This window comes from Falco biarmicus, chromosome 11 (assembly GCF_023638135.1).
Source record: "Falco biarmicus isolate bFalBia1 chromosome 11, bFalBia1.pri, whole genome shotgun sequence".
In the NCBI taxonomy this organism is placed as follows: domain Eukaryota; kingdom Metazoa; phylum Chordata; class Aves; order Falconiformes; family Falconidae; genus Falco; species Falco biarmicus.
The window spans coordinates 10,245,861-10,271,550 of record NC_079298.1 but is presented as its reverse complement, the minus strand read 5'-3'; the positions used below and the strand labels follow the sequence as shown (position 1 = coordinate 10,271,550).

Here is a 25,690-nt window from a genome sequence, read left to right as displayed (position 1 = left end):
AAATTTTAACCAAGAAAAAAAAACCGATGGGGAAGAACTTTTACTAGTCTCTGTGAAGACACGTGATACTGAAAAGGTTCTAAGCACTAAATAGTTGAGGGACTTCCAAAGGCCTTAGGACTTCAGGAACTTAAGTCATCAAGCGATGTATTTTTCAGAGTATGTGGATGCTTAAGACAAGGCAGTCATTCACTGGAATTTTCAGAAGGGGCCTGGATTTACAAACATACTCGGGAATGCAAGTCTTATCGATGTCAGTAAGACTTAAGGTTTTAAAAGCTTGAACCCTACAGAATTAGTAGAGAATTAGAAGAAATGAAGGAAAAGCTGTCACTGAGACAGAAAGAAACACAGATCTTCATGAGGCTGAAAGAGTAAATTGATGATCAGTCAGTAATGACATATCTGAGCTTCTCAGCCAGTTCCTAATAATGTCAATAATTTGGATACCTCAGAAGAATATGAACTTGAATGATAACAGAAATACAATCACAAGGGTCAGCAAAACCACAGACCGGAATGTTTATTTTTGAATCTCAGGTTTATAAGTTCAAGTAACGACTGACAAAAATGTTCACGATGTAACATCTGCTAACAAATCAAGATCTTAATTTTTCTTCTAGGTTTTATGTAGTGAGAGCTAATTCAAATGAACAAAGGGACACATCTGCACATCTTTAAGCCTTTGAAGTGTACAATCTGGTCCACCTGTCTAAAGTGATCTTGGAGATCATATGATCAGCCTTCTTGGACACAGCTACTCTATCACACACAAGCCTTTCTTCCCTAAGCAGAATGCAAACCCTCTCTAACACCAAGGCTATATGCCTTCGAATTTACTCCGCTTTGAAAAAGGATCAAAGCAGGAATAGAGCAGATCGAGATTCACAGGAAGCCCTGTGTATTACACAGAACAGAACAAAACCTGTGTTAAAGATAAGCATTATTAAATCCCCCAGCACCAGTCAAAACAAAGGAGATGGCAAAGACAAGAGAGACAAGGGGCACTAACCAGTCTCTAGCCTCGTACAAGAGGATCTGAACCAAACTGTACTCCACAGGTTCCTGAAGTGGGAGCAAGATGACGGTCCCTGCCCTCTTCTGATCTGGTCTTTTGTATTATATGTGGCATAAAACAACCCTAAACTGACTCCTAACTGAATCTTTCAGTAATTTTATCTTTCAGCAAAACATCTAGTCTCAAAAAACCATCAGTGATGGAGAATACATATGAACCATGGTAAACTGTTCAAAGGGCTAACCACTCTCCCAGGTAAAGGTGTGTTTTATTTTGAGCTTGATTTAGTCTACTTTCATCTTCCAACTATTTGATCCAATTACACTGTTGTATCTCTATTTCAATCAGTCGAACTTGTAACATCTTACATAATGCACAGAATATCCAGCGATTAAAACCAAATTCAAATAAGACCTATAGATCATAGGCTTTGAAAGAGGAGGAAATGTAGAGCGTGGCAGAGAATTTAAAAAAATGTCTATTATTTAATATCAAGTACAGAGGATGCTGAAAAGAGACCTATATCCAGGACTAGCATTTCAGATATGAAAGATGAAGCTGTTCTTCAGATATGAAGAATAAAGGGTGTGTAGGCACACAGTGAGATGACTAAGCTGGTATGTTGCAGCAAAAATTTCTAAGCAATAATTATCCACAAGTTCAGAATTAATTTAAGAATGAAAGGACAGAACTGCTAACACACACATCAGGCAAGACTGGAAAGAAAGTGTAGGTAATCAACATGGGACCTAACTGGATTTTATGTACTGACATCTACCATAGTGTAGCTGCTTTACTTTTCCTGGGAACCTAGAGTTATACTTCTGTACCTGTCCTTTACAGTTTCAACCAGATCATGTAGATTAGTGTTCAGATTATTTATGTTAATTGGAATCTGTAAAGTACTAATTTCTCCATCTAGGACCCTCAGACAGCTCAACTACAAGCACACCTAGGATATACAATATGATCAAGCTCCTTTATAAAATTTAGGAGTAGTAATTTGACTTGATTTAAAACATGCCTGGAGTCGAAGTAAAAGGTGCTGGTGAAGCCTTACACCTTGACAGTATTTAGGGAATAAATGGGGGAAAAAAACAGATGAGGAAGACTAAATCAATAAGCTGCCCTGCAACTGGGATTCAGAACAACCTCTCTCCTCTACTCAAGTTAGCATCTCAAAGACAGACTTCAAATTTCTCTTTTGAGACAAGACGACTGGAGGGTAGTCAATACTGTTCCTGTAATGTGCTCCAAGAGAAATCAGATTAATTACCTCTGTGAAACTTTTTCCTGTATTAAGTTCAGCATGAACTTAATTAGCTGAAGTAACAACAAGGGACAGTTTTCTGAGTTACACAGATAAAAATGATACTACAGAAAGCCCTGTATCAAAAAATATTCTGCTACCATTGTGTGTGTGTGTGCATGAAGCAGCTTTTATTTGAACATATCAAATCATGGAAGGAACATACTTTCTTCTAGGTATCCAGGAAATAAAGTACCCATATGTGAGAGGGATGGTGCTGCCATTAAACTGAACCTAAAAGACAGAAATCCAGGAGAGGGAAAACACTGTTCATTTTCAGTATGCAGGAATATATATTGAGGTGACAATACCAATCTGTGCTAAGAGAGATGTTTCACATATTTATTAAAAGTCAGTGGACAAAAAGGTTGAGAGAGGAGCAGGAGGTGATCTGACAGAGGCATATAAAGATAAGAGCTCCTGAAAAGGTAAAGCAGATGTCTCTATTCTTTCTCATAACAAAAAAGTAGCAACCACCTATAAAAATGAAAAGGCAAACAAGCTACAATAGAAGAAAATACTTTAGTATTATTCAAGCAAATAGCTCAGTGAGATTAATACAGTGATTAAGACCCTATATTAATAACAATACTGCCTTAAGTTAGGATAAACCCCCTGATGTTTCAGAACACAAGGCACCCACAAACTGCTTTCAGTTGCAAAGAAACCTCCCCCAAACACCTTTTTTAAAACTGTCCATTTTAAGATTCCTTCCATGGCATCAGGTCTAGCTATTTCTATGATAGTGTAGCTACTTGAGCAAGAGTAAGCTTATTCTTCATAAACTAACTGTTAACAGAGAAACGCTTCTTTCCAAGTGGCACAGTAAGTAGAAGAAGGCTTTCACAAAAGAACAACTTATTTGTTACTTTAATAAACCTTGTTCTCTCTTTCTTTTCCTGAACCAATTAAAAACATAATAATGAAAGTATTTTATTGTGTTACATATGCAATAGGCCTTGGAAATGAACACACAATGCTTTTAACTATCAGGCTGCAGGAGGTAGCTGGGGATTTCATTGCCAAAGACCAAGGAAACCAGTTGTTAAAGGCAAAGCTCAGTATCTTGGCTATTGTGGTTTTGGTGCTAAAGAGATATACAGGTCTTAAAGTAGAGCTACACGTTTGACCTCATTCCATCTCTCCCTCCTAAAACCGGCACTATCATGGTAGCAGTTGCTCTAAAGGAAAAAAGGATACCCATCATGTATGTTAATCATAACTAAAGACTTGAAATTAAAAGCTATGATAATAAAAGCTAAATAAAACATAGGTAATAGTTCAACATCTAAACTGTTTTTACAAGTTATTTCAAGTAACATTTGCTTAAATAACTTAAACACATGAAAAGACATTAAGATTTAACAGACCATCTACTTTCTTAAAAGGAATTTTAACTCATAATCTGTGTTTAAAAACACATGTTCTGACCTAAGTTAATTTTCTTAAAATAACCCAAACAAAAATATTTCTGCAAAAAGGCTTCATATCAAATGATATTTTTTGAGAGGGGAAAAAGTGCCCAAAATATAGATTAAAAACATAGCTGATGGCAGCCTCACTAGACCTGAACTGTAGAGTGCACCTTCTGCTCTGGACAGGGTTGAGAATTTGTCAAGAAAAGGCTAAGATCTCTGAGCACTCAAGCTGCCAAGTGCTCTCAAATTAAATCAGTTTGAAGCAGTTTTCATTAAGATGGATTGAGTGTGGCATCGTGAGAAACACTCTATCAAATGTAGTGTTTTACTTAGTGATTAAGTATATACCAGTTGATGAAGCTACCCAAATCCTTCGTAATCCCACCACTCCAATAAACATTTAATGAGTATATAAGTTCAAAAAGCCTAGCAGAGGATTTAAACCTTCAATCTTGTTTTTATTTACTCTTGGAACTCAATTTCTCACTTCAAGTGAAGAATGCTGGTGCCTGAAGCTCATCTGTTGCCCTGGTAAAATTAAGCGCCCTCCATAGTATAAATTAGAAGGCAAGACATACAGGTTGCAATTTCTCATAAGCTTTTTTCTTTAACTGCTACACATATTGCATTATTTTATGAAATGCAATTATAAAAATATAAAATAATCTATGCCTTTACTCATTAATTCCAGGAAGCAGTACTGAAAAAACTTGTTTGTAACGGGAAAAAAGCAGTAACATTAAATGATATTTATACATTCTCATACCTTTGTTTAGAAGTCAGAATGTTACAATGAAAAGAATGTCATTCCACAGGATAGTTGGGAGGGAGAACTTTCAAAAATTAACGCAATATTCAGGGGGGAAAAAAAACAAAGAAAAAAGCCACAAAAGTAATACCTTCCTGAATACATAACTTAATTCTGATGAAATACTAGAAATGTAAGAAATCAGATGTGGTATTAAGTAGTGTAAGCAGTACTTTGAGTACTAAAAAACTAAGTAACTGTACTGCATTAATATCAGATTTACAGGTATAAAAAAATATTTAAGAAAGTTCTTAAAGAGCTCTTGTCCATTATTATACTGATACACTGTCAGCTACTTCTGATGAAAAGACACAAACTTCCTAATTCAAACACTTGTTTTGCCTTGTTGAATATGAATTCTTTTAAATATGCATTGAAGTCCACTTCAATTAAGTTATTACAAATTAATACTTTGACACTGAACAATTCTGTATCCATTTATGCTCTGAAATGTGTGCAAAGACATGAAAATATTCACTGAACTAAGAGTGTGCGCACATGTTAAGTATGTGTTAAGCTATACAGTGTAGATTCACAACACTGCTCACTTACCAGGACAGCCCCTAAGATAACATAGCTGTTCCTTCCAATATGATTAACTACAGGAAGCCAAAAGATTCTTCATTTTAAAATTAAATATCTATCAAGACAATAGAAAGTAAATTTAAACAGCATGATTTTCTTGTTTGTGTTTCAGCTTTATCTATGGTTAATTATGCAGGGGTTTGGGTTTCTCCTCAGTGAATCAAGCCACCAAAACTTAAATAAACTATCCCCATTCTAATTTTATTAAAATACTGATTTTAAAACTGTGCATGGAATAACAGAAACTTGAGATGTCTGGTTCGATGTACAGAAAAACTAAATAACCAAACCTTAGTACTGGAATTTACTTGGCAGATAAAGGTTGTACAAAGAAAAAAAAAAAGAAAAAAAAAGAGCACTATATTCAGAGACCTTTCAATTTACATCTACAATTTCATTAGCCATCCTTCAAACCAACATGCAACACTGAACTTGCCAACCACAGCCAGTGTTTTCTGGTGCTAGGACACCATTATTTCAGGAAGAAAGGGGGTAGGTGGGGAGAAAAAGAGTAGTTTTGATGACTAAAGGAGTCCAAATAAAAGTACAGCCAGCCTGAATGATGGGGAAGCATGAGTTATTCAATGTCATTTCAACAACCACCAAGGTAAGTATTTTAGTCAGTCAACTAAATGAGTGTAACTCTTCACAAACAAGAAAAAACCAAGATAACACAAAAACATAGTTTGCCTTTTTTAAAATAAAGATGAAACATTTACAGTGATTTCCGTTTCCCCCTATATTAAAGTAGTTTTAATACACACTTACATCTCTAGCTTTCCCATAGAAGGCTTCTTGAAAAGCAGCCTCTAACGATCCAATAAAATAAACAGGATGGCAGTCACCATATCTATTTGAAATAAAATTTCCAATTAATAAAAAAATTACAAAAAAAGTAATTTCAATATTCTACCCTGTCATAATACTCTGTAAATATAATGCATTGGCTAAACCTTTTGAAAGCTGAAGTACTATACTTCTAAAGGACAGAAGGGAAATATTTAGAAGCCATCTGTCTCCCAGCATTCAAAAGTTCAAACTACCTGCCTACTACCTTACAAATTTTATTGTAAAAACTTTGTTTACATACATAGATATCTTAAGTTCTATATAATTTTCTAATAATAGTTATTTCCTCTCTTTATTATATTCTTAAAGGTTAACTTAAGGTTAATCTCGTATTACACATGAATGCATCTCACATATATAAACGAACATTTCATCACAGAGGACTGAAAACAGAAGGCATATAACTTTGCATTACTTTGCAGTATGTTAGTTTGCAACTTCTACCTGTTTGATGAAACATGGCAACTGTTTAACAATGTATGATTTCACAGAATCATAGAATGGTTTGGGTTGGCAGGGACCTTAAAGGTCACCTAGTTCCAACCCACCTGCCATAGGCAGGGACACCACCCACTAGACTGGGCTGCTCAAAGCTCCATCCAACCTGGTATAAAATGGGTGGCATAAAGTTAAAAAACCCCAGTATTTCTGTATTTTTTTTTAAAAGTAGAGATTTATCCAACCACTTAATTATTGTGAAAACTCTTACTGCAATTCCGTATATATTTTTCAATATTCATCACTTTCAGCTCTTCTGTTCCTGTCTATCATCTTAAAATGACTATATATAATCAGAGTCTTCATCATCCTTCTGGACCCTTACATAATTAAGTAATGATATTAAATAGTGACAAATTATACAAGGCAAGAATCTGTCACTAACTTGGACCGCGAAATAATTTTATTTCGGAAACAGTTCTAAAAAACTTAAAACTTAAAATAAATAAATTAGGATGCCTAAATATGCTATGATCCTACAAGAATATGCGTACATTTGGTTTATTTTTATTTTCATTATTTACTATATATTACTTAGTTTGTAACATGAATTGCACAGTTAATAGGCTAAGCTTACCTTGAAGAAAACTCTGCTGTAAATTGTAATAAGGCATCTCCTTCATTTTCAGCATTTTCTGGCACTTAAAAAAAAAATAAATCAAATGCAACCTCATGGAAACAGATTTTAATACATGAACTCAGTTGCTTCATAGATTTTTTTTTTTTTTTATGTTGACAGCTTACTGAAGTGGTTACCAAGACAGCACATACATTTCCTGAAAGATGATCAACTATGAACTTTTGGAAAGACATGAAATTTCTAGATGCTCTCATGAACATATTCAGGCTTTCCAAACAGCAAAATCCTCAGGTTGTTTCTTTTTTTTCCCCCCAAACCTTCCCATACATATTGTTGAAAAGTTTTCCATATTATTACATATATTTGCTGTCAAAAAACTTCTGAATACACTAATGCAAGCCTAGAGTAAATAAAAAGTACACAGATTGCATATAGGAGGTAACTGACTGCTCCTGCTCAATCCTTTTCATAATTCAAGGGCAGATAATTACTGAAAAACTTGTTTAATGTAAATGACTGAAAATATTAATCACCACAAGATGCTGAAGCTAAAATCTGTAGTATTTAGAGAACAGGGAAACCTAGTTATCTACAGGAACAGATGATTAGAGATCATAATTTCTCCAAGTTTAATTATTATTCTCCAACTATAAGCTAAAACCATAAAGTTAAAAAACTTCCCCCATTGGAAGACACTTTCATAGTTGCCGATTATGTTTGCATCAGACATGACAACCAAACAATTCTAAAATTCCTATCAAAAGATACTTTCCTATTTCTTGTTGTGGATACCCACCATACCTCTCTGCCCTCACTACTCGTATACAATCACCTTAAATTAATGGTCAACCCTTACTCATTGGCGATTTCCTCAAGGCAGATGATGCTACTCCAAACATTTCTCCATCATCAACTCCAAACTCTGTAGCATCTTCAAAGTCATCTCCATCACTGTCACTAACCATATGGACATCAGTGCATTGCTATATAAAAACAAAAACCAAAATCCACCATAAGCCTCTATTACAGACATCATCTTCTATGAAATATGAAATACATACATGACGAAAAATATTTATATAAAACCACTTGATCTACTGTAGTTTATTTTACTATTTTATACAGCATTGTCAGACTGCTTTTTATAAATAAGACCTAATTTTTAACAGAAGTCTGGTTGACAGAGCAGTATTATGAGACAAAATGCATTATTAAATGACTAAGGAACTGTCTCTGTATACACATAGTTGAGCAAATTTTATCCAAAGTTAATGCTATTTTCAGTACTAAACTTCATCTACTCATGGCACTACAGCTGGTTTAACTGCATAAGAAAGAGTGAGAAAAGCCACACATTCTATGAGTAATTTCAGACATCCAGACACAATCTACTTTACCAATAGTTGCATGATGAGGGACAGTCCTTGGAAAGGTACCTGTCTATCATATTGCAATCTCTGACACACAAAGTTAGCACCCATAGTCCTAACGTGGCACACCAGACTACTGCATGTTGAGTGACAGTCTGATTTATTTGGCACACCAATATAACTGCAAAAAACCAATACTTTTGTGCAAGGAGCTAAGGTCCCATCTATGCTTCCAACTCCCCACCATCAGATCTTTTGGATTTCCTGTCCTCTGAAACATAGAACAGCTCAGAAAAACCTTGGTTTTAACTATTCAACTTTAACTTGCCTCTAGATTGACTTCTTTTGTGAATGACTATTCCAGCTCCACTTGACCTAGAAGTTACAGCGATAGTACACTACAGAAAAACTACATGAATGCCTGAAGGTGTGACAAAGTGTATTACAGAATGTGAGACTTATTTCAGCTCTAGCATGCAAGTGAACACAAGAGGAGCAAAGAGCTCCAGACATGCTGGATCTCTTTCTACAATGGCTACGCATAAAGAACGTTTACTGAATGAACTAGTCAACAAGAAAATTCTACAAGGTGAACAAACTCAGATCATTTTGAAAGAATGAAGTAAGGCAGAAATGATACACAGTTATGCTGGTATATCCCAGGAGAAAACAACCGTCTACTTACCCTGCTAAGTGCTTCAGGTATAGTTAGAACAGCATTGTCTGACCGTCCCCTAACAACTATCCAACAGCATATATCCAGGCTTGCCTCCTGACCATACCTCACAGCTATGTCTTGGCAACTCGAACGAGCCAAACAGATTGAAACGCATCACTTTTGTGCAGCAAGATAAACCTTATGTGCTATAGTTCTCTAAACAAAATGGTAAGAAAAGTGTGTGGAAAATGGAAAACTGCTTGTATTAAATTCATTTTGAGGAATGACAAAAGCATTGGAAATTTTAACCCAAGCTATTAACAGTTAGAAACAACAAAACAGGGGATACACAGTCTGCGAACATCTTTCTGCTAATACTAAAAATGTATGTTTCAACCTTCTGTTTGATTTGGAGTATTTTTCAATGCTTACTATGGCTTGCTGTGTTTTTCTTCTTTTTCTTCAACGACTCATTTCCCCAGTTCCTTTCTTTGTCACAGTTACATGATACAGGAATTGTAAATTGATTCTTTTAAGATTAAGTTCTGCTGAGGTATTTGACAATCGAAGGGACGGTGACCATTGCAAAATGAGCTTTCCCTCCTTCTTCCTGGAGTATACTGGTAAAATAAATATGGTGTTCTTACCTCCTCTGACTGTTCCCTCGTTTGTACAGGTGAGGATCTTCTTCCAACTGTAAGTCGATGGCATGGAAAAGTCAGTCCCGATACAGCTAGAGTCATCTACAAACAAAGCAATGATTGTTTATTAAAGCCACAGTCTCAACTGAAGGATGTTGGTTTGTTTTTCTTTGGGTTGCTTTGAGATTCAAACTGAAGCCTGCCCTTCAGAAGACCAAATTAATTATACAAACAAAGAAAGAAGCCTGAAAAACTAAAATGATACCTAAAAAAAATAATATTCAAAGTTACATCAACTGAGTTTTACAGGTGTCTATGCACAGAGCATCACAAGAAACTAAAGGGAACTGCAAACTCAAAACTGTCTTGAACTGTTAACTTTCTCCTAAATCAGTACTTCAGTTTGAACCATTATTTGGATGTGGTAACTTTTACAGTGGTATGCTTTGATAAAGTAGATGCAAATTTTTCCTTTCCAATTACTAATCAAATGTTTAAAATAAAGATGATAGGTACTGATACAACTACTTAAAAACAGTTAAGTCATCCTGAAAAAAAATTTTCAAAGAATAGTTTAATCGGCAGACATTGTAAAAGACACCATCACCATGGCTACTTAAAAAAATACATTTCATCTCCATTTTGGTCCTTATTACTGTCAAAGGCACAGGCCGTATTTCTTGTATGAAAAAGGAAACAAGCAAACCCAACAGTGCTGGCAAAATTGCAGTCAACACAGACAAGATAGACGTTCATTAACCCGTGCTAACAGAAAAAGCACTTTTGCCTGTTGCTCTATGCCTAAATCTCAACTTTTTAAAACTAACAAGACAGCAAATGGAAAAAAGCTAGGATCATTTGAAAGACAAAATTATTAGATGCCTGCAAACAACAACATTTGAAGATTTGCTCCTACATCGCATTTAAAAATGTACTAATATGACTAAAAATGAGAATTGTCCACTCTATAATCAGAACTGTCTGTGCCATCCTTGCATTTCAAGCACCCTTCACATGTTTCTTTATATAGCATAAGCATACACCCAGCCTTCTGCCCTCTTCTGCAAAGCGCATCAGTCCCAGTCAAGTGAGGTTGATTACCACAAGTAGAATCCTCAGAAGCACCCAAGCCCTGTCTTGATAATACATGGGCTAAATTTACAATGCAAATAGCTCTTAAATAAAGATAGCCAATTCATTTTGGCAATGACAAATTATTTGATGCTGTACAAATTTCAGTGACATGAAGAAAGATAGTTCTGGCTGTATGTTTAAAATACTGTTTCTAATGGTTTCCTCAGAAGAAACATGGAGAGGACAGAAAAAGATTGTCTAGATCCTATAAAAATGATTACTAATTTTCCAGGGCACAGAATGAGAGATTTACATTACATATTTCAGAAATACAGCACTCTCCTAATTAGACTGTAAAAACATTAAGGTAAAATAAATTTCAATCATCCTCAACAAAAATCCAAGAATAAATAATAAGCCTTAAATTTCATTTACTGCCATGAGCACTGAAAATACCCCATTTATTTTTATACGTAATTCAGAATGACTTTATCACTTGCCTGCTAGAACTCACAAAGATTTAATTTGCTGCAGGTTGAAGCAGGCTGATTAAGCAGCCTGGTTACCAAATGAATGTTAACCTGTCTGAACTAGCCTGCTGTCACATTCTCATAGCAAGGTTAAACAAGAGTTTAGCTGCGTAAAAAGCCTAGCTATCGTCTTCAAGGAAGTGAGTAATAATACTCTGGAGCAAATGAAATATTAAAGACGACATACAGGTCAAGACCAATTACCTATGAAACTCCTGTGACAAGAGCATAAGAACTGTATTCTCTGTAATAATCCACCAGTTTAATTAGTAGTTTTATAAGCTTTTAGTAATAAACAAACCCCCAACTGTTATAAAACCTGAAATTTTGCCCTGTAGTTACCACACTGTATAAAATACTGGTAAAACATACACACAAGCACACTAACCACCCACAGGCTGAAGTTCCCTATCTAACAACATCAAATACCCTGACAGATGCCTGGAAATGTTCCTGGTCTCTTTTACATACACGTTAAAGAAAGAGTGGTAAGATCAAGCAAGCAGTTATTGTGCTGCTTCATCACTTGGCCCAATAGCAGGGTGTTGCAATTCCAATTTGCAACCCTATATTATAATGTCAAAGCGTCTCTCAAAAATCAGTTAACAGCAGAAGGGGTTCAACACCAAAGCACATTTCATCCTACTCTCCAGACAGTTGCTGGAATGTTGGTTTTTTGTGCACATTTGTGTGAGAAATCGCCCTCCCCTTTGGCTTTTTCTTTGGAGAAGTTTTTTTGGAAAGGAAAGGCTAGGATAAATAGAAGTTCTGCCTTTCATTTCAAAATAATCTTGCAGCATGACCGTTTCTCAAGAATTAAGTTATCTTCATTCTAAGATAAAGGACAGGGTCCCCTCTCAAGCCAAGACTCTTGCACCAGAAGGTTTAATCTTTATTTTGGAAATCATAAAAACATCATCACTAAGCAAAAGATTACTTTCCAGGCAGCTCAGTCTGATGCCATGGATAGCAAACCCTCAACTTTTACAAGTATTTGGAATGCAGGCCAGCTTTCTGACAGGAGCACTGCTGAAGTCTCTCAGTGGGCAAGAACTGTTTAGAAGGCAGGCTGCTCTTAGAGTCTTTTCTTTCTAAATATTGCATTTGCCTACTCCCAAACAGAGTTACAGTACATTAGATATAGAAATTGCTGCGTTGCAGCCATCTTCCCATGGGAATGGACAGAATCTTTTTTACCAACTCCAAAACTGAAAATGCTGGTTACCCATATTCTCCACTCATGAACCCATCTGATTGTGCAAAGACTCAGAAGTCACTAACTTTTCAGAATATTTTCTTTTTCTCAATGAAAATCACTGTTACCCAAGTGCTATAGTTTGAATCAGATAGCTTTCATGTGGACAAGAAAGGACATTGAAAGACACATATGCAGGACTCTCGACACCAATAATGAGCAAGGTATAGATTATGAAATAAACAATACACTGAAGCAAAAATAAATAAGGTTAGTCCATTTTTCTGGGCAGTAAATGTACACATAGGCAAATCCCTACTCAAAAAGGTGTCACAGCTGAAAGGTACATGAGGTGGAAAGTTAAACAGAATCAGAAATAGGCAAAATGACTTGCAAAAAGCAACTCAAGATGATTACTGACAAGCCAGATCTCTTGTCCAGCACTGTGTATAGACTGCTTGTGTGCTCGCAGAAAATTTACGTAATCTCCTTTTGGCTTCTTATAGCTTTTTAAGAACAACAAGACTGAAGCCTTGACACGTTCCAGAAAGAGTGGCAGCAGGAGAGTCCTTTTAGGAGACAGCAGAGATACTGAACAGATTGTTACTGGCATGAAAAAAGTCATGGTATGACCTGGACTAAAAGTGCACAAAGGATACTTGAAATGTATTTTAACCACTAAAAGAAAGACTGCTACCAAACCTTATAATTTAGAAAGAAAAAAAAAAAAAGTCTGATGCTCACTTGTGCTTTCCAACACTAAGACACTGAATTTATTTGTAAACATTCAGTGTAAGATGATTTGTATTTCAATTGCCAGCATTAATAATTGGGGGATAAAGTTAAGCAACGTCTTTTCTGATCCAAACATGCAGGATTCTTTGCCAAGAACTTTCTGGATCAACCTAAAAATATTTGCCAAATCTGGAGCGAGACCAGGTGCTTTAAACAACAAATTATTCTTCCTGTTAGAAAGTATCATTTTTATGTAGAAACTTCCAGATACATCCTTTAGAACAATCTAAAAGACCATGTTTTCAAATATTTCATGACACAAATATGTCTGCAGCAGGGGAAGAAATCACTGAGAGCCTGTAACTCCAGAATGCTGCCATCGCATGCTCAGAATAATAGGAAAAATTACGAGCCCATAATCTCACAAGCTTGCAATTTTCTAAAAAGTGTTTCTTGGCACAGCTTAATTTGCCACTCTTGCAGACTTCTGGAATTACAAAGGAAGGAGCAAACTCAGTCACTTGTACCAGTCCAGAGATATTTAACAGAGACACTGAAGATCTGAGAAACAAACAGTAGTAGGAACGTGAAGGAATGATACGAGCAGAGAACTGCAGCTCCACTGAGAAATGCTGATACAAAAATTATAAGCTCAGTGTGCTGCATCAGGAAAGCAGTAATTGGATATGACAAATTGGTCTTCCTCATATTCGGCCACACACTGATAGAGAAAAACAGCACTTCAAAAGAGCTTCTAATGGCAACCGTATCTAATGAGGGAAGTAGGAAGGCAAGCTCTAAGAGCTTTCTAACACCTTCCAGAATATAGCTGGGCATCCAAAGTGGCCAGCCATAACCTGTAAAGAACTGGACCATCTTCCTCATCATCACAGTCATTTTCGAAACGCACACTCTTTGCTCCATGTAAATATGGACACAAGTCTCTCTAGCAATCCAGTAATCCAAACAAAACACTAAGACAACTCTTGCTGCCACTAAGCTGCCTGTATTTAAGTCAGAACATACTTCAGAATATAAGTTATGGTAGGAAAACAGGCAGGCTCTTGAAGCACATAATTTACAGACTTATCCATTAGGCCTATGATCCTCTCAGTGCTTATCATTGCAAAATATGGCCTTTCCAGAGGGATGAGATGGAGAATGATCTGTCAAATTGCTGCCAAGAAAGTCAACAATCTTCAGTGGAACAGCTCCTATATCAGCCAGCTCTGGAGCAAATCAAACTCCCTACCATGGTCATCAATAGCAGGAAACTTCCCCAGAAACTCCAGAGTTTCACAGGTGCAGTAGGCAAGACAAGTCTGCAAAACAAGTCACCTGGCAGAAGATGAGAGCCGCAGATATATAATGGACCTGCTCTGGTGTGACTTGAGAGGTTGCACTGTTCACAGAATACTTGTCATCAAAGGATCCCTTTCCTCTAAAAGGATGTAACTTTTTTAAACAAGAACCACTGAAAACAAGCAAGCATAAGGGATAATGTTTAAGGAAAGTAGGAATATTTTATTTATTTTGTGCTCTTTGTTAAGTGTTTGCAAGAAAAGTAGTGACAGTTCTGAGCTCTGGGAATTCTGTTTGGTTTCCTTTAATGTACATTAACACATCTATCTAAATATACAGGCACTTACCACTATTCCTGTTAATCAGGGCAATTCATTAAACATAGCCCTTCAGCTTTATCTCCTGGTACTTGTCAGTTTTCAAGAAAAAGCTTTTGGCTGTTTAAGAGACCACTTAAAATGAGAAACAATTTCAATCACTGTAACAGGGTAACTGTCTTTACTGTTTGAGCTACTCAAATGAAGAATCCTTTCCAACTCACTGGAGTACTATTTTTCCATAGCAAAGTATTATTCTCTTTTCTAATATAATTTTTTGGACATAAACTAGAGATTCTTGATTATTCACTCTCAGAAATTCAGATGTCAAACTATACATCTTACAAAGCATCAGAAAAAAATTCACAGAACACTTGATCCAAATGCAAAGGAGAGGAGTCTGTCAGTGATACCAGGTTTCACTTGCTCTTGCACAGCAAGTGAAGCAACAGGCTTTATCTGACAATGACAAATCTAAACCAGAACAAAAAACTTGCAGTGGACATGCTCACTGTTTTTTTAACACAAAGGAAAAAGATCATAACGAGAAAGGTAATTTCTGTATTACCTGACTGCTATGAATCAGTCAAATTATTCAATTAGCTGTGTTTCTATTACAGGATTACATTTGGCTGTATACAATCTGCTTCAATAGAAAACTAAATGGGGGGATTCTCATAGCATGATTTCCTCCTGAGGTAAAGGAAAATAAACCATGTTTTCTGCCTTTAATACTAGAGATAAGGTAAGCAAACAAAATTCTGGTGTACAAAAAACCCTACCATGTTTTCCGATACTTGATTCTCCTTCATAAAACTCCCATAAAAAGCAGACTAATTCTCAGTCCTACTCAAGGTCAGCTTGTTATATATTAGGCAAAAGGAAGTCTTAATAACCTGCCCTCCAGTTCCAGCATCCTGAAAAATACTTCAGTAAAATTATAGTTCCAGCTTTCCAGCTACACTGACTAGCACAGATGGATGGAAGAAGTCACAGAAGGAATCCTTCCCAAAGGCGTCACTCCACGTGTAATTGCCAAGGAGGTACATCCTTTCAGACTCTATAATGTTGAATAGGTAGAATTAAAACTTGTGTATATTCAAATTGGGATAGGCAGGTTTAGCCTACAAAGTACATAAATTAGCCTTTTGGGTTTTATAATCTAGAAGAGTTAAGGAAGACTCAGATTACCTAATCCCAAATCTTTCCAGCTGGCATCTCTAGTTTCTGTTTGCTGTAGCTCTCATACTTAGCCTAAAACAACAAGGTGCTTCACCCAGTGCAGTGCCTTTCCCACCCATTTCTCTGTAATGCAGTATCTTTAGAGCACCACATCCAATCAATTCCAGAATCATACTTAATGTTCTGGGTATTTATATTAATTCTGGTGAAAACTGGCAATACCTGTTTTCCCCTGGTTGAGCACAAGGAAAAAAAAAAATCAAGCCCACAGAGTATCTGTGCGGAAGATAAATCTGCTGTTAGCACGTATTGTAATATGGAGTTCTGGCTGGATAAACAGCCTCCACATGTCAGTAACTGCAGTAGCTCTCATCACAGTATTGGTTTGAGAGTTTTATGCCTTCACTGTTATCATTGTGCAACCAGTACTCTGCTTCAGAAGTAAGAGATTATCTCCAGAAAGGTGTGCCAAAAATATTACATACTGATCCTGTGAAGTCAATTTGATAGAGATTATACAAACATCTTGAAACCCAAACACCTTTCTTCTGCCCTAGAAACAACAGCAGTATGTGAGCAACATTCAAAGTATTATTAAAAGTGTTGTAAAGTCGTTGTGAATAAAAAGTCATCTAATTAAGACAGAAGCTCATGCTAAACTTGAAAAGTCTTTGCATCAGAGCTGCTTTAACAAGGGGAATTTCACCACAACTACAATCTTCCAACCACTTTCAATTATTATTATAGGATATACCAACTGTGAAACATAAGGCACTTGTGGCTGCTATTTAGTGCTTTGGCCATAACTAGCTTGTCAATACTAACTAGCTGCAGTTTCATGTTAGAAACAAATACAAACATGGAAACGATATCCCAAAATAACACTTATAAATCAGAGGGTCATCAGCTGAACTACAGCTCTTTGTAGAGACTGTGTAGCAGGCTGAAGTACACACATAGAGATTTATAACACACATATATCACACAAAAAATTCTTAATCAGAAATGAATGCACTGTTGCCTACAGACTGAAACCTAATCCTGGTTCAAATACTCCATGTGACAGCCCTTTCACCGTGCTCAAAATGTGAGCTGCTTAGCTTTTTCATTTACTCGTTTACTCACTGATACATGGCTAATGTATAAAGAAACAAACATGACTGAGTACATTTCATAACATGCCATGCTCAATTATTCAAAATAACCTAAGACAGAGGTGCCCGTAGCAAAATACCCAATGACTGGCAGGTGTCTCCACCGTGAAAATTTCACTTCCATATAATTAGATCATTTTTCTTGTTGAAGCATCTTGTTGGATGATGATTTTCTCCCCTCATCAGGTAAGAGAAGGGATAAGGAGAGAGGGGCAAGGAAGGAGCTTTATCAAGATTTTCAGTTTTCAAATTAAACTCTTCTTACTTACTCCTCTTTCTATTATAATCTATATGCATATGGTACTACTAGCTGAGTTTGAATACGAGGCATATTAGGGATCAAACGCTTTCATAGCCCAAGGGCACCAAAAGTAGTAATGTAATAAATAAGACAATTCATCAGTTTTCTACATCTTGGCTGACTAGCATGGTGCTTGCAATGCAGCCTTTCCATATCTCTAGTTCAGTCCATTCCTTATCCTTTCAGCCAGGGCAGGTAACACTGTGATAAGTGAGAAATTCTCTCACTTCTTAGTCTAGACAGAGTTCAGTTTAGATGTCTGTAAGGCATATTCATCATTGCTAATCCCTTCTTCTTGACGGGCAGATCTCAGAAGAATTCAAACAAATTAATTTCTCCCGGTCTACCAAGATGCCACTTATCTCTCCTCACTAGACACATTAAGTTCCCTGTTCAAAAAGATTACTACACTACCTGCACAGAATGGGAAATTGGAGAGAAATACTTTTTCAGCAGGGCTAGATGAAGGCACAGACCCATGCCTCAAACCTCAGATCTTTACACCAGAACCTCTGGGTGATCTAGGGAACTTCAGACCTGTCCAACCTAACTTTCCTCCCCTAACACACAAAGGAACAAATTATAAAACAATCTATTTGAAACACCTAGAAAATAAGTTATTCTGCTTGTTGCTTACCATTGGAGCAAGACTGGCCAGGCTGCTCCATGGCTGAGGCTGCTGCTCCCAGCTCACTAGCATTTCCATTTTCCTTTTGTAACCTATCCTTTTGAGATTAAAGAAGTGAGCAAAACATAAGGCAAGGAATATTTGTGTTGTGAAAGGGAGACAGGTTAATGCGGCATATGGGAAAAATCAAAGTGTAGAAGTGAAGGAGAGGCAGAGCAACTGAATGATGGCAGTTATGCCTCCACACTTGAAATGTAAGAGTGGGAAGTTTTCCATTATACAAACCGTTGAAGGAAATAGTGGTTTCTAAATGCATCCAGCACAGTCCTTGAATATGTGTATTGAAGCAGGGGAAATTAGAGTGTGGGAACCCTTTGGCAATTTTTTGCAGTTCTCCAGAGAATATCAGATGGCCCCGTGCTCCTTCTGGATTGCAGACCCAAACACAGAGAAACCAATCCATTCAGGAAGGAGGCAGTGGACTCCCAAGCAACTCATGCTGTTTCTGAGGATACTCAGAGTCTCATCATTTCAAGAAAAATGATGCTATGACATGAGAGACCCTTCATATGAGGTTGTTCTTGCCATGGCTCTAGTTCTCAGTGTTTAACCAAGCATTATTAACAATGTGTGGGCAGCCTATTGTGCTCAGCCAAACCCTCACTAAATTCCTCGGGAACAAATAGGTGCTCAACACTTTCAAACCCATCACTTATTGCTGTATAATTATGCATTAAATAATCTATCTTGTTTTCAGCATATAATCTCAAAGTGATGTATGGTTTAAGAATTCCCACATGTTTATGTTTAAAAGTAATGTTTAAAACATCAAGAAATTAAAGGTTTTCTGTGAATTAATGTTTGTATTTTGCTTTGCTCTTTTCTCAAAGCTCACTTTTCTTTCATCAGTAACAGACTGTAAAATTATTTCTATCCATACTGAAATACATTGTATACATAAAACAAGTGTTATCAGACCAACAATGAGCAAGTAACTCACTGTAAAATGAAGGTACGTTATGATTTTGGAAAAAAAAGTCTATCAAATGCATTTTTTTTTAATTTACTGAAAACAAGGGCTTTTTTTTGTACTATGAAATTAATTACGAGACTCAAAGATTTACTATATGGAACTGAAGGGCTCTCTTTAGTCTATACTGGTCAACAAGACATTGCTATTCAGGTTTAGTACATAATTTTAAAAAAAAAAATAAATCAACCAACCAAAGTTCATCTACTACCATGTAAGCCCTTATCCCTCCTTGAACAACAATAAAAAGTGGATGTAATTCTACATTAGCCACTTCATCTTTTGATATCAAATAGCGTTATCTGGGAAAAACAGTCAAGTATGCTCTAGGTTTGTTTGTTTTATTAAACTATTGTACAAATATTAAACCAAACAGATGTGGTAAAAAATTTTGACAGCCCTTGAAATTTACTTCCTCTGGAAAATAACTTAATTTTCATTATGCATCTTCAATACAAAAAAAAATAATAATCTTGACAGGTATTCAACATTTCATTTTAAACACTAACTGGATGAAAAAAAATCTCTAGGGTGGAGTGTGTTCAGGTTATAAATCAGCAATGCTTATTTTAACTCCTCACAAAGTGTTGTTGAGATAATTACTGCTGACAGCTTTATTCAAGGTTCATTTCACTTTTTCTACTATTTTTCCCCTGTTAGAAGTTCAGCAGGGCCCATGGGAAGATCCACCCCTCACACCTGTTAGGGTTCTTCATGTTACTGAGGCCAGTTTGGACATGTCACTTCAAATTAGCATTGTGCCAGCGCGCTGTGACAATTACTTATCGCAGGTTTAACTTGAAAAAAAGTTTCTAATCCAGCCACAAGAACAGTGTCAGAGTACGTAATTTAAACCTGTCAACACAGGTTGTAGGAAATTCATTCCAAGGAGTTCAGTCATGTTCCCATGGTAGATCTTTGAACTATAAGGAAGATTAAAGACCACAAAGGAATGCAATAGGGTTAAAACACAGAACCTAAAAGTTCAAGACTACCAAATCGAAGAAAGTATCTTAAATATTAATAAAACTAGAAAATGTTAGCTTTATTATTAATTATTCTCGATTATTAATTGATAAATTCTTCAGATTAGGATTAAGAGGTTGCTTTGCTTAATTCTCTGAAATTCTTCTGCAGTTTATCCCAAAAGGTACATATTAAACATATGTATCTTATTCCTTCTGATGCAGCATAAAGGCACAACCCTGGGAGATTTTTACACAGCATGCTGAAGGCAGCAGCATGGTAAAGATGCTCTGGAATCAACTTGCAGATAAACAGCACAGAGGTGGAAGAAGGGAGGCTGGAGAAGAGTCCATGGCCCAGCATAGAGTTTGCTTGTCTTTGAGACAGCATATGAGGGATGCTGGAGTGACAGCAACAACCATGATAAAGCACGCTTCACAAAACACTACTGAAAGTTTCTGTACGAGCTTGAGCAAAAGTTGTGCCTGGTTCTCTGGGAACGCCCAGCTCTGGTACGCTGGGTGAACACACATGCCAATTTTTGTTACGGTTGCTGTTAACCACCAGCCCGTATTACTGTGAATCTATCATTCTCACTTGCTAGCTGAATGAAAGAGAAAATTATCCCTGGTTTTGATTATTTCTCATTTAATTAAGCCTAGTGAAGCAAGTTAGGATTAAAGCAGAAAGACAGATACTGTAGTACTTAATATTGCTTCAAACCACAAATATATTTAAAGGAAACGAAACGAAAATATTATTTCCTTGTACAACAGATTCTTCTATGAAAGAGATATACTTGAGAAACTGGAATAAATACCCATGATCACTTACAGAGCTCATTCTTCTTAGACAAAAACTGTAAATATTAAAAAGGATGAAAAATCTGCCAAGCCATTTGCAGCTATTTGAAACACAGGGTAACAGAATTAAATAAATGCTGAAAGACCTGGAACACAGTTAAGTATAGACCATGAGGCTAATTGTGGATCTTGAGTTAATTACTTTCCACTGATACGTTTTCTCAATGGTCTTTTACATCAGTTTTTTCTTTCCTCAGTCTGAACCCCAAGGCAATTCAGCATACTAGCCTCCAAACTCTGGGTGATTCATTGTGTACTTCTGCCTTAGGATTTTTAGTTCATGCAGAGAAAGCCAGGCTTTCACATCAAGTTGATGTTAATGTGCACTGACAAAGCAACAGTAAAGGAGCTTCATGTTTGTCACAACGTGCACTCTTTAATTTAGTAATTGCTTTATACTGATATGCAAATAATGACACATTTCCCAAATTTCCAGTTTCTCGGCAATGCTTTCACTAATTACTCAGTGCTTAAAACTTATGCATGTAAATTGGTTAAGTGAGTTTATTAATAAAGTACACCTGTGTGAATTTATCTATAAAACACACATGCCTGGGAACAGGTCATAACTCACTGTACATTCCTGAATGTCTCAGGAACCGAAATATTCTCTCACCAAAACAAGATCTCTCATGACTAAGAGTGTTATTCATAGATAAACCGGGATTGCCAACCTTTCCCAAGCTAGAGAGAGACTGCCTTTGGGTGACAAAGTCAAAGCATTCATCCATTTCATGTTGCCAAATGAGAGGAGGATCAAGGTAAACAAAAGAAAAGGTCTATAAAAAAAAGGACAAGAATCCCTCTACAACCTGGAAACGTGGGAAAGCACCAGCATCTGCTCATCCATCAGCTCTTAGTGGACAGTCACATGCTCTGCAGTCTGGTTATGCTATTTTATGATATTGCTTACTTTTGATACTCTAATGGCAGCTGTGAAAAATTCAGCTGCCCTTAACAGGGATTCAGACTCATGGATTCAACTGCAAGAACACTACAGAGAATTAACCTGTCTTTCTATATTTCCTTTCCTCTAAATTCTTCACAGTGTAAGGGCTGAAAAGCAATCAAGGTACTAACAATGTCCTGTTTCCTTTGCCGGTTTCTGTGTTAAAACACAGTGTCTGTTAGATTTCTGACATTTCCTTTAAGTAACTATGTAACTGCTGTCGAAGAGAGTATAATAATACTGTTTGTTCCAAGTCTGATCACAAGTCACCTATTTTTTGCTAATTAGAAGAGCTACAAAACCATTAAACAGATTTTTAAGGTAAGAAACAATTGTAAGTGAAATAAGCAACAGTGTAAACCAACAACCAATTTGATTCATCCAGATCACGTATTGCCCGCAGATACTCAAGAGATGTATCTTGGGAACCGCTTTGCATTCACAAAGAGTATCAGCCAAATACTTGGCATGTTTCTGGTCTATGGTGGGATGCCATTTACTTCAAAACATTGTACAATGCTTTGGATGGCAAACAGAAGAGTGCCTGAATATGCTTCCAGAACTACATAATTCCTTGGCAGAGTTCAAGCAGTTGTGCTAGCAACACTGCTTCCAACAAATGGTTCAAACACAGATTTTTTTTATGCTGTGTCTTCTGCCTAGATAGCACTTTCCGAGCAACTGAGGTTTTTGTAATGTTAGCCTTTTGAAAACAGTGTTACTGACTTCTAAAAGTGAGCTTCTGAAAAGGATGATTGTTTCTTATTTTCCATTTCCCTTACCTGGAATACATGGAAAGGCCTTTAACTCTTTAAATCAGTAGAACTAAAAGCACTGAGTACATAACCTCCTCAATCAAAGGAAAAAGGTTCAAAGCTAGAAATAATGAACGGTATTAACACAAAACAATACTGTAGTATTCTGAAATGGTAAGTTGCTGGGTTGAGGTGGTTGCAGCTAAAAACGCATTATTTCGTTCATCTAGTATATACTGCCTATTGAATGTGCTTGGTTGATGTATGACAGTTCCAAGTGTGACAAACAAAAAATAAAGAACATAAATAACTAAAAGAAAGTAAGCATTTATAAAGGGTCTTTCTACTCAGAGACCTCCAAGAACTAGACAAGCATGGAACACTCCCAGCACTTTAAGACTGGATTTTGAGAGCCACCTAACAAAAATAAGGTGGCCAGTTTCTATTGAAATCCAGCTGAGGCCATGTAGCTACTTTTCTTTGACTTTTACAGAAGTTTGGCATTAAATCTCAGGCCTCCTCTTAGAAATGAAAAGGATTGAGTTGCTTAAGTAAAGTGGTTTATTAAATGTCATAAGTAAAGTCTGCAGAGCTACGAATCTGTCTCAGCTCTACGTTTTGACCACTGGGCAGTAACTACATTTAGAAAAGTAATTCAATCCAGTGATTACTATTGAAAACATGAGCTCTTGTTTTGGTAGAGAAAGTTGCCTGTCTAAAAGAGTTTTATCAACTAATTATTTTTTGGTTACATGCTTTATCAACAGCTTATTGGATTTTTAACCCAAAACTCCCAACAGAGGACCAGATTAGCTTCACTCTAAGCATTTAAGAAGTTATCTATGGACTGATTTAACATTTTTTAAATACCACTTTTTTTAAAGGAGGCATTCAAGACTGTTGTATCAGGCTCTGCACACAACTAGAAGAAACCCCAAGTGAATTTCTACCAATAGAAAACATTCTCACTCACATATAAAACAACAAAAGTGATTCTGTAATTTTACATAGCTTTCTTCTGCTACTACAAGGCAAGCCCACTTACCATACACTTACTTAAAGCGAAACTCTGCTTACAGAGTCCCAAACACCTTCAATGTCTTGCAATGGATTTTCATACATCTTCTAACGAAGCTCTGCTCTGCTTATATAGTAGAGTTTCATTACAAAGAAACAAGCACCACTGTGATAATCCTCCAGGAATAATGCATTTACCACTTATCAAACAGGTGTCTGCTGTATTCCAAGGAGATTATCACTTTCTATTCTGCTCTCCAAGAGCATAGAATAAAAGAGAAGCTGCTACTATTAAATGACTGAGAAGAAAAGGAGTCTTTGATAATAGCTCTTGCTAGCTTCTCTCAGCAGGGCATGAAATAAATGTGGTCCTTCTGTAACTTCTTGTCATTGACATGAATACTTTAGTTTCTGCAAGGTGAGTTAGAGCACCTAAATGAAGACCACTCCTGTTACTGAATCTGAATTACCTCTCTCTTTCTTCATTGAGTACTCCAAGAACCTCAGCACCTACTGCCTATGCCAAATCATACCCTCTGTGAGTAGTCCTGAAAGAGGAACTCTGCCTGCAGGGTTGCTCCACCAAACACATCACCATTCAGAGATGTTTCTGTGACAATACAGTGTTTGATGAAAGTACAAAGGGATCTCCAAGATGGAAGTTCCAAAAGCATAGAGAATTAAAACTTTTTAACAGGATACAGTTGTAGGTTAAACTCTGGCTGAACATAATTTTATCAGCAAAGGCAATTTTTTAGCATATTTTCAAACCAGCTTGTTGAGTGGGAGTTACCTCAGGAGTAGATCTCTAAAAACAAGAGCAAAAGCACTCTCCTATGAAATCTGGGATACAGCTTAATATACACAAGGTGCTATTACTACATGGCAAAATATGCAATTGGTTTGGAGGAAAGCCCAGCTGAGCATCAAGTGAACCAACATCACAGAGGACTGAAGAGGTCAAACAGCCCACATACCTGCAGGAGACAAGAGGCTACTTCAGAGTGAGCTGGTAACAGTGACTAATGCTACTGACTGTCCCTAGCTAGGTGCTTCAGAGAAATTAAGACACTGTTGGTCCTGCGAAAACTTTCCATTGAAGTTTACCTCTACTTTGGCATAAACTCACAGGAAGAAGAGTGATTCCTGCTGCTGCCTCCATTGGGACACAAAAATCTCCAATGCAGTTCTTGTGTAGGTAGATGGAGAGGTGGAATGGTAATACATATGTACCATACACTCCACCAGTACATTGTCTCATGGTGTACTTCAGAGATTTGGACTGCCTTATCTATCCTACTGATACTTCTCTCTGTACATATGGTCATTTCTATTACATTTTGATCAGCAGGTTCTGTCCATGTAAAGACAGAAACTGGAAGCAATATTGAAGCTGTAAATTTTAAACTCTACTTCCTTAAATAAGTTTTATGAACATGTAATTTTTAACAAAAATAACTATCTTGTCTATGAGTTACAAAGCAGGAACAGCAAAAAACACTGTCTCAATAGAGCAAGCAGATTTGTCAGTCTCTTGCAAAAGAAGCAAGCAACAAAAGATGACAATTATGCCTAGAGCACCACTGGTTTAAAATTATGCTTTAAAATTTAAATTTAAATAAATTTAAAATTACAATCAAACTTATTATTGAACAAATGAATTACTAACAGTAATCTCAAAATTTGCTACCAGCCTGTCCCACAAAACTAAGGTTGATTACCATAAGTTATGCTGAAATGGGGTTAAATTCCCCTGGTAGAAGCTGATGCAATTTTAGTTGATGGTGCTTGTCTTACACCAGCAATTAATTTGGCTTTTTGAGTCCTTACTGTAAAAGACCATAATGCACTTGGCAAACTTACTGAAATTGATATTTTTGAAATAAAACGTGACAGTTATTTAGCAACGCAACTATCCTTTATGGTTTATGAGAGAACCGGCACTTGAAACTGGTAGT

General features: G+C 36.5%; 1 protein-coding gene across 1 annotated transcript in view; it reads right to left on the bottom strand.

Annotated features, from left to right (window-relative positions):
• Positions 1 to 25,690, bottom strand: part of FAF1 (Fas associated factor 1) — a 171,702-nt gene that overhangs the window by 49,577 nt on the left and 96,435 nt on the right. The window contains exons 9-12 of the mRNA XM_056356715.1: positions 9,741 to 9,836; positions 7,922 to 8,048; positions 7,063 to 7,126; positions 5,907 to 5,988 (exon numbers count right to left, since the gene is read on the bottom strand). Of these exons, the coding sequence (XP_056212690.1) occupies positions 5,907 to 5,988; positions 7,063 to 7,126; positions 7,922 to 8,048; positions 9,741 to 9,836 (369 nt within the window). The remainder of the gene's footprint in view (positions 1 to 5,906; positions 5,989 to 7,062; positions 7,127 to 7,921; positions 8,049 to 9,740; positions 9,837 to 25,690) is intronic.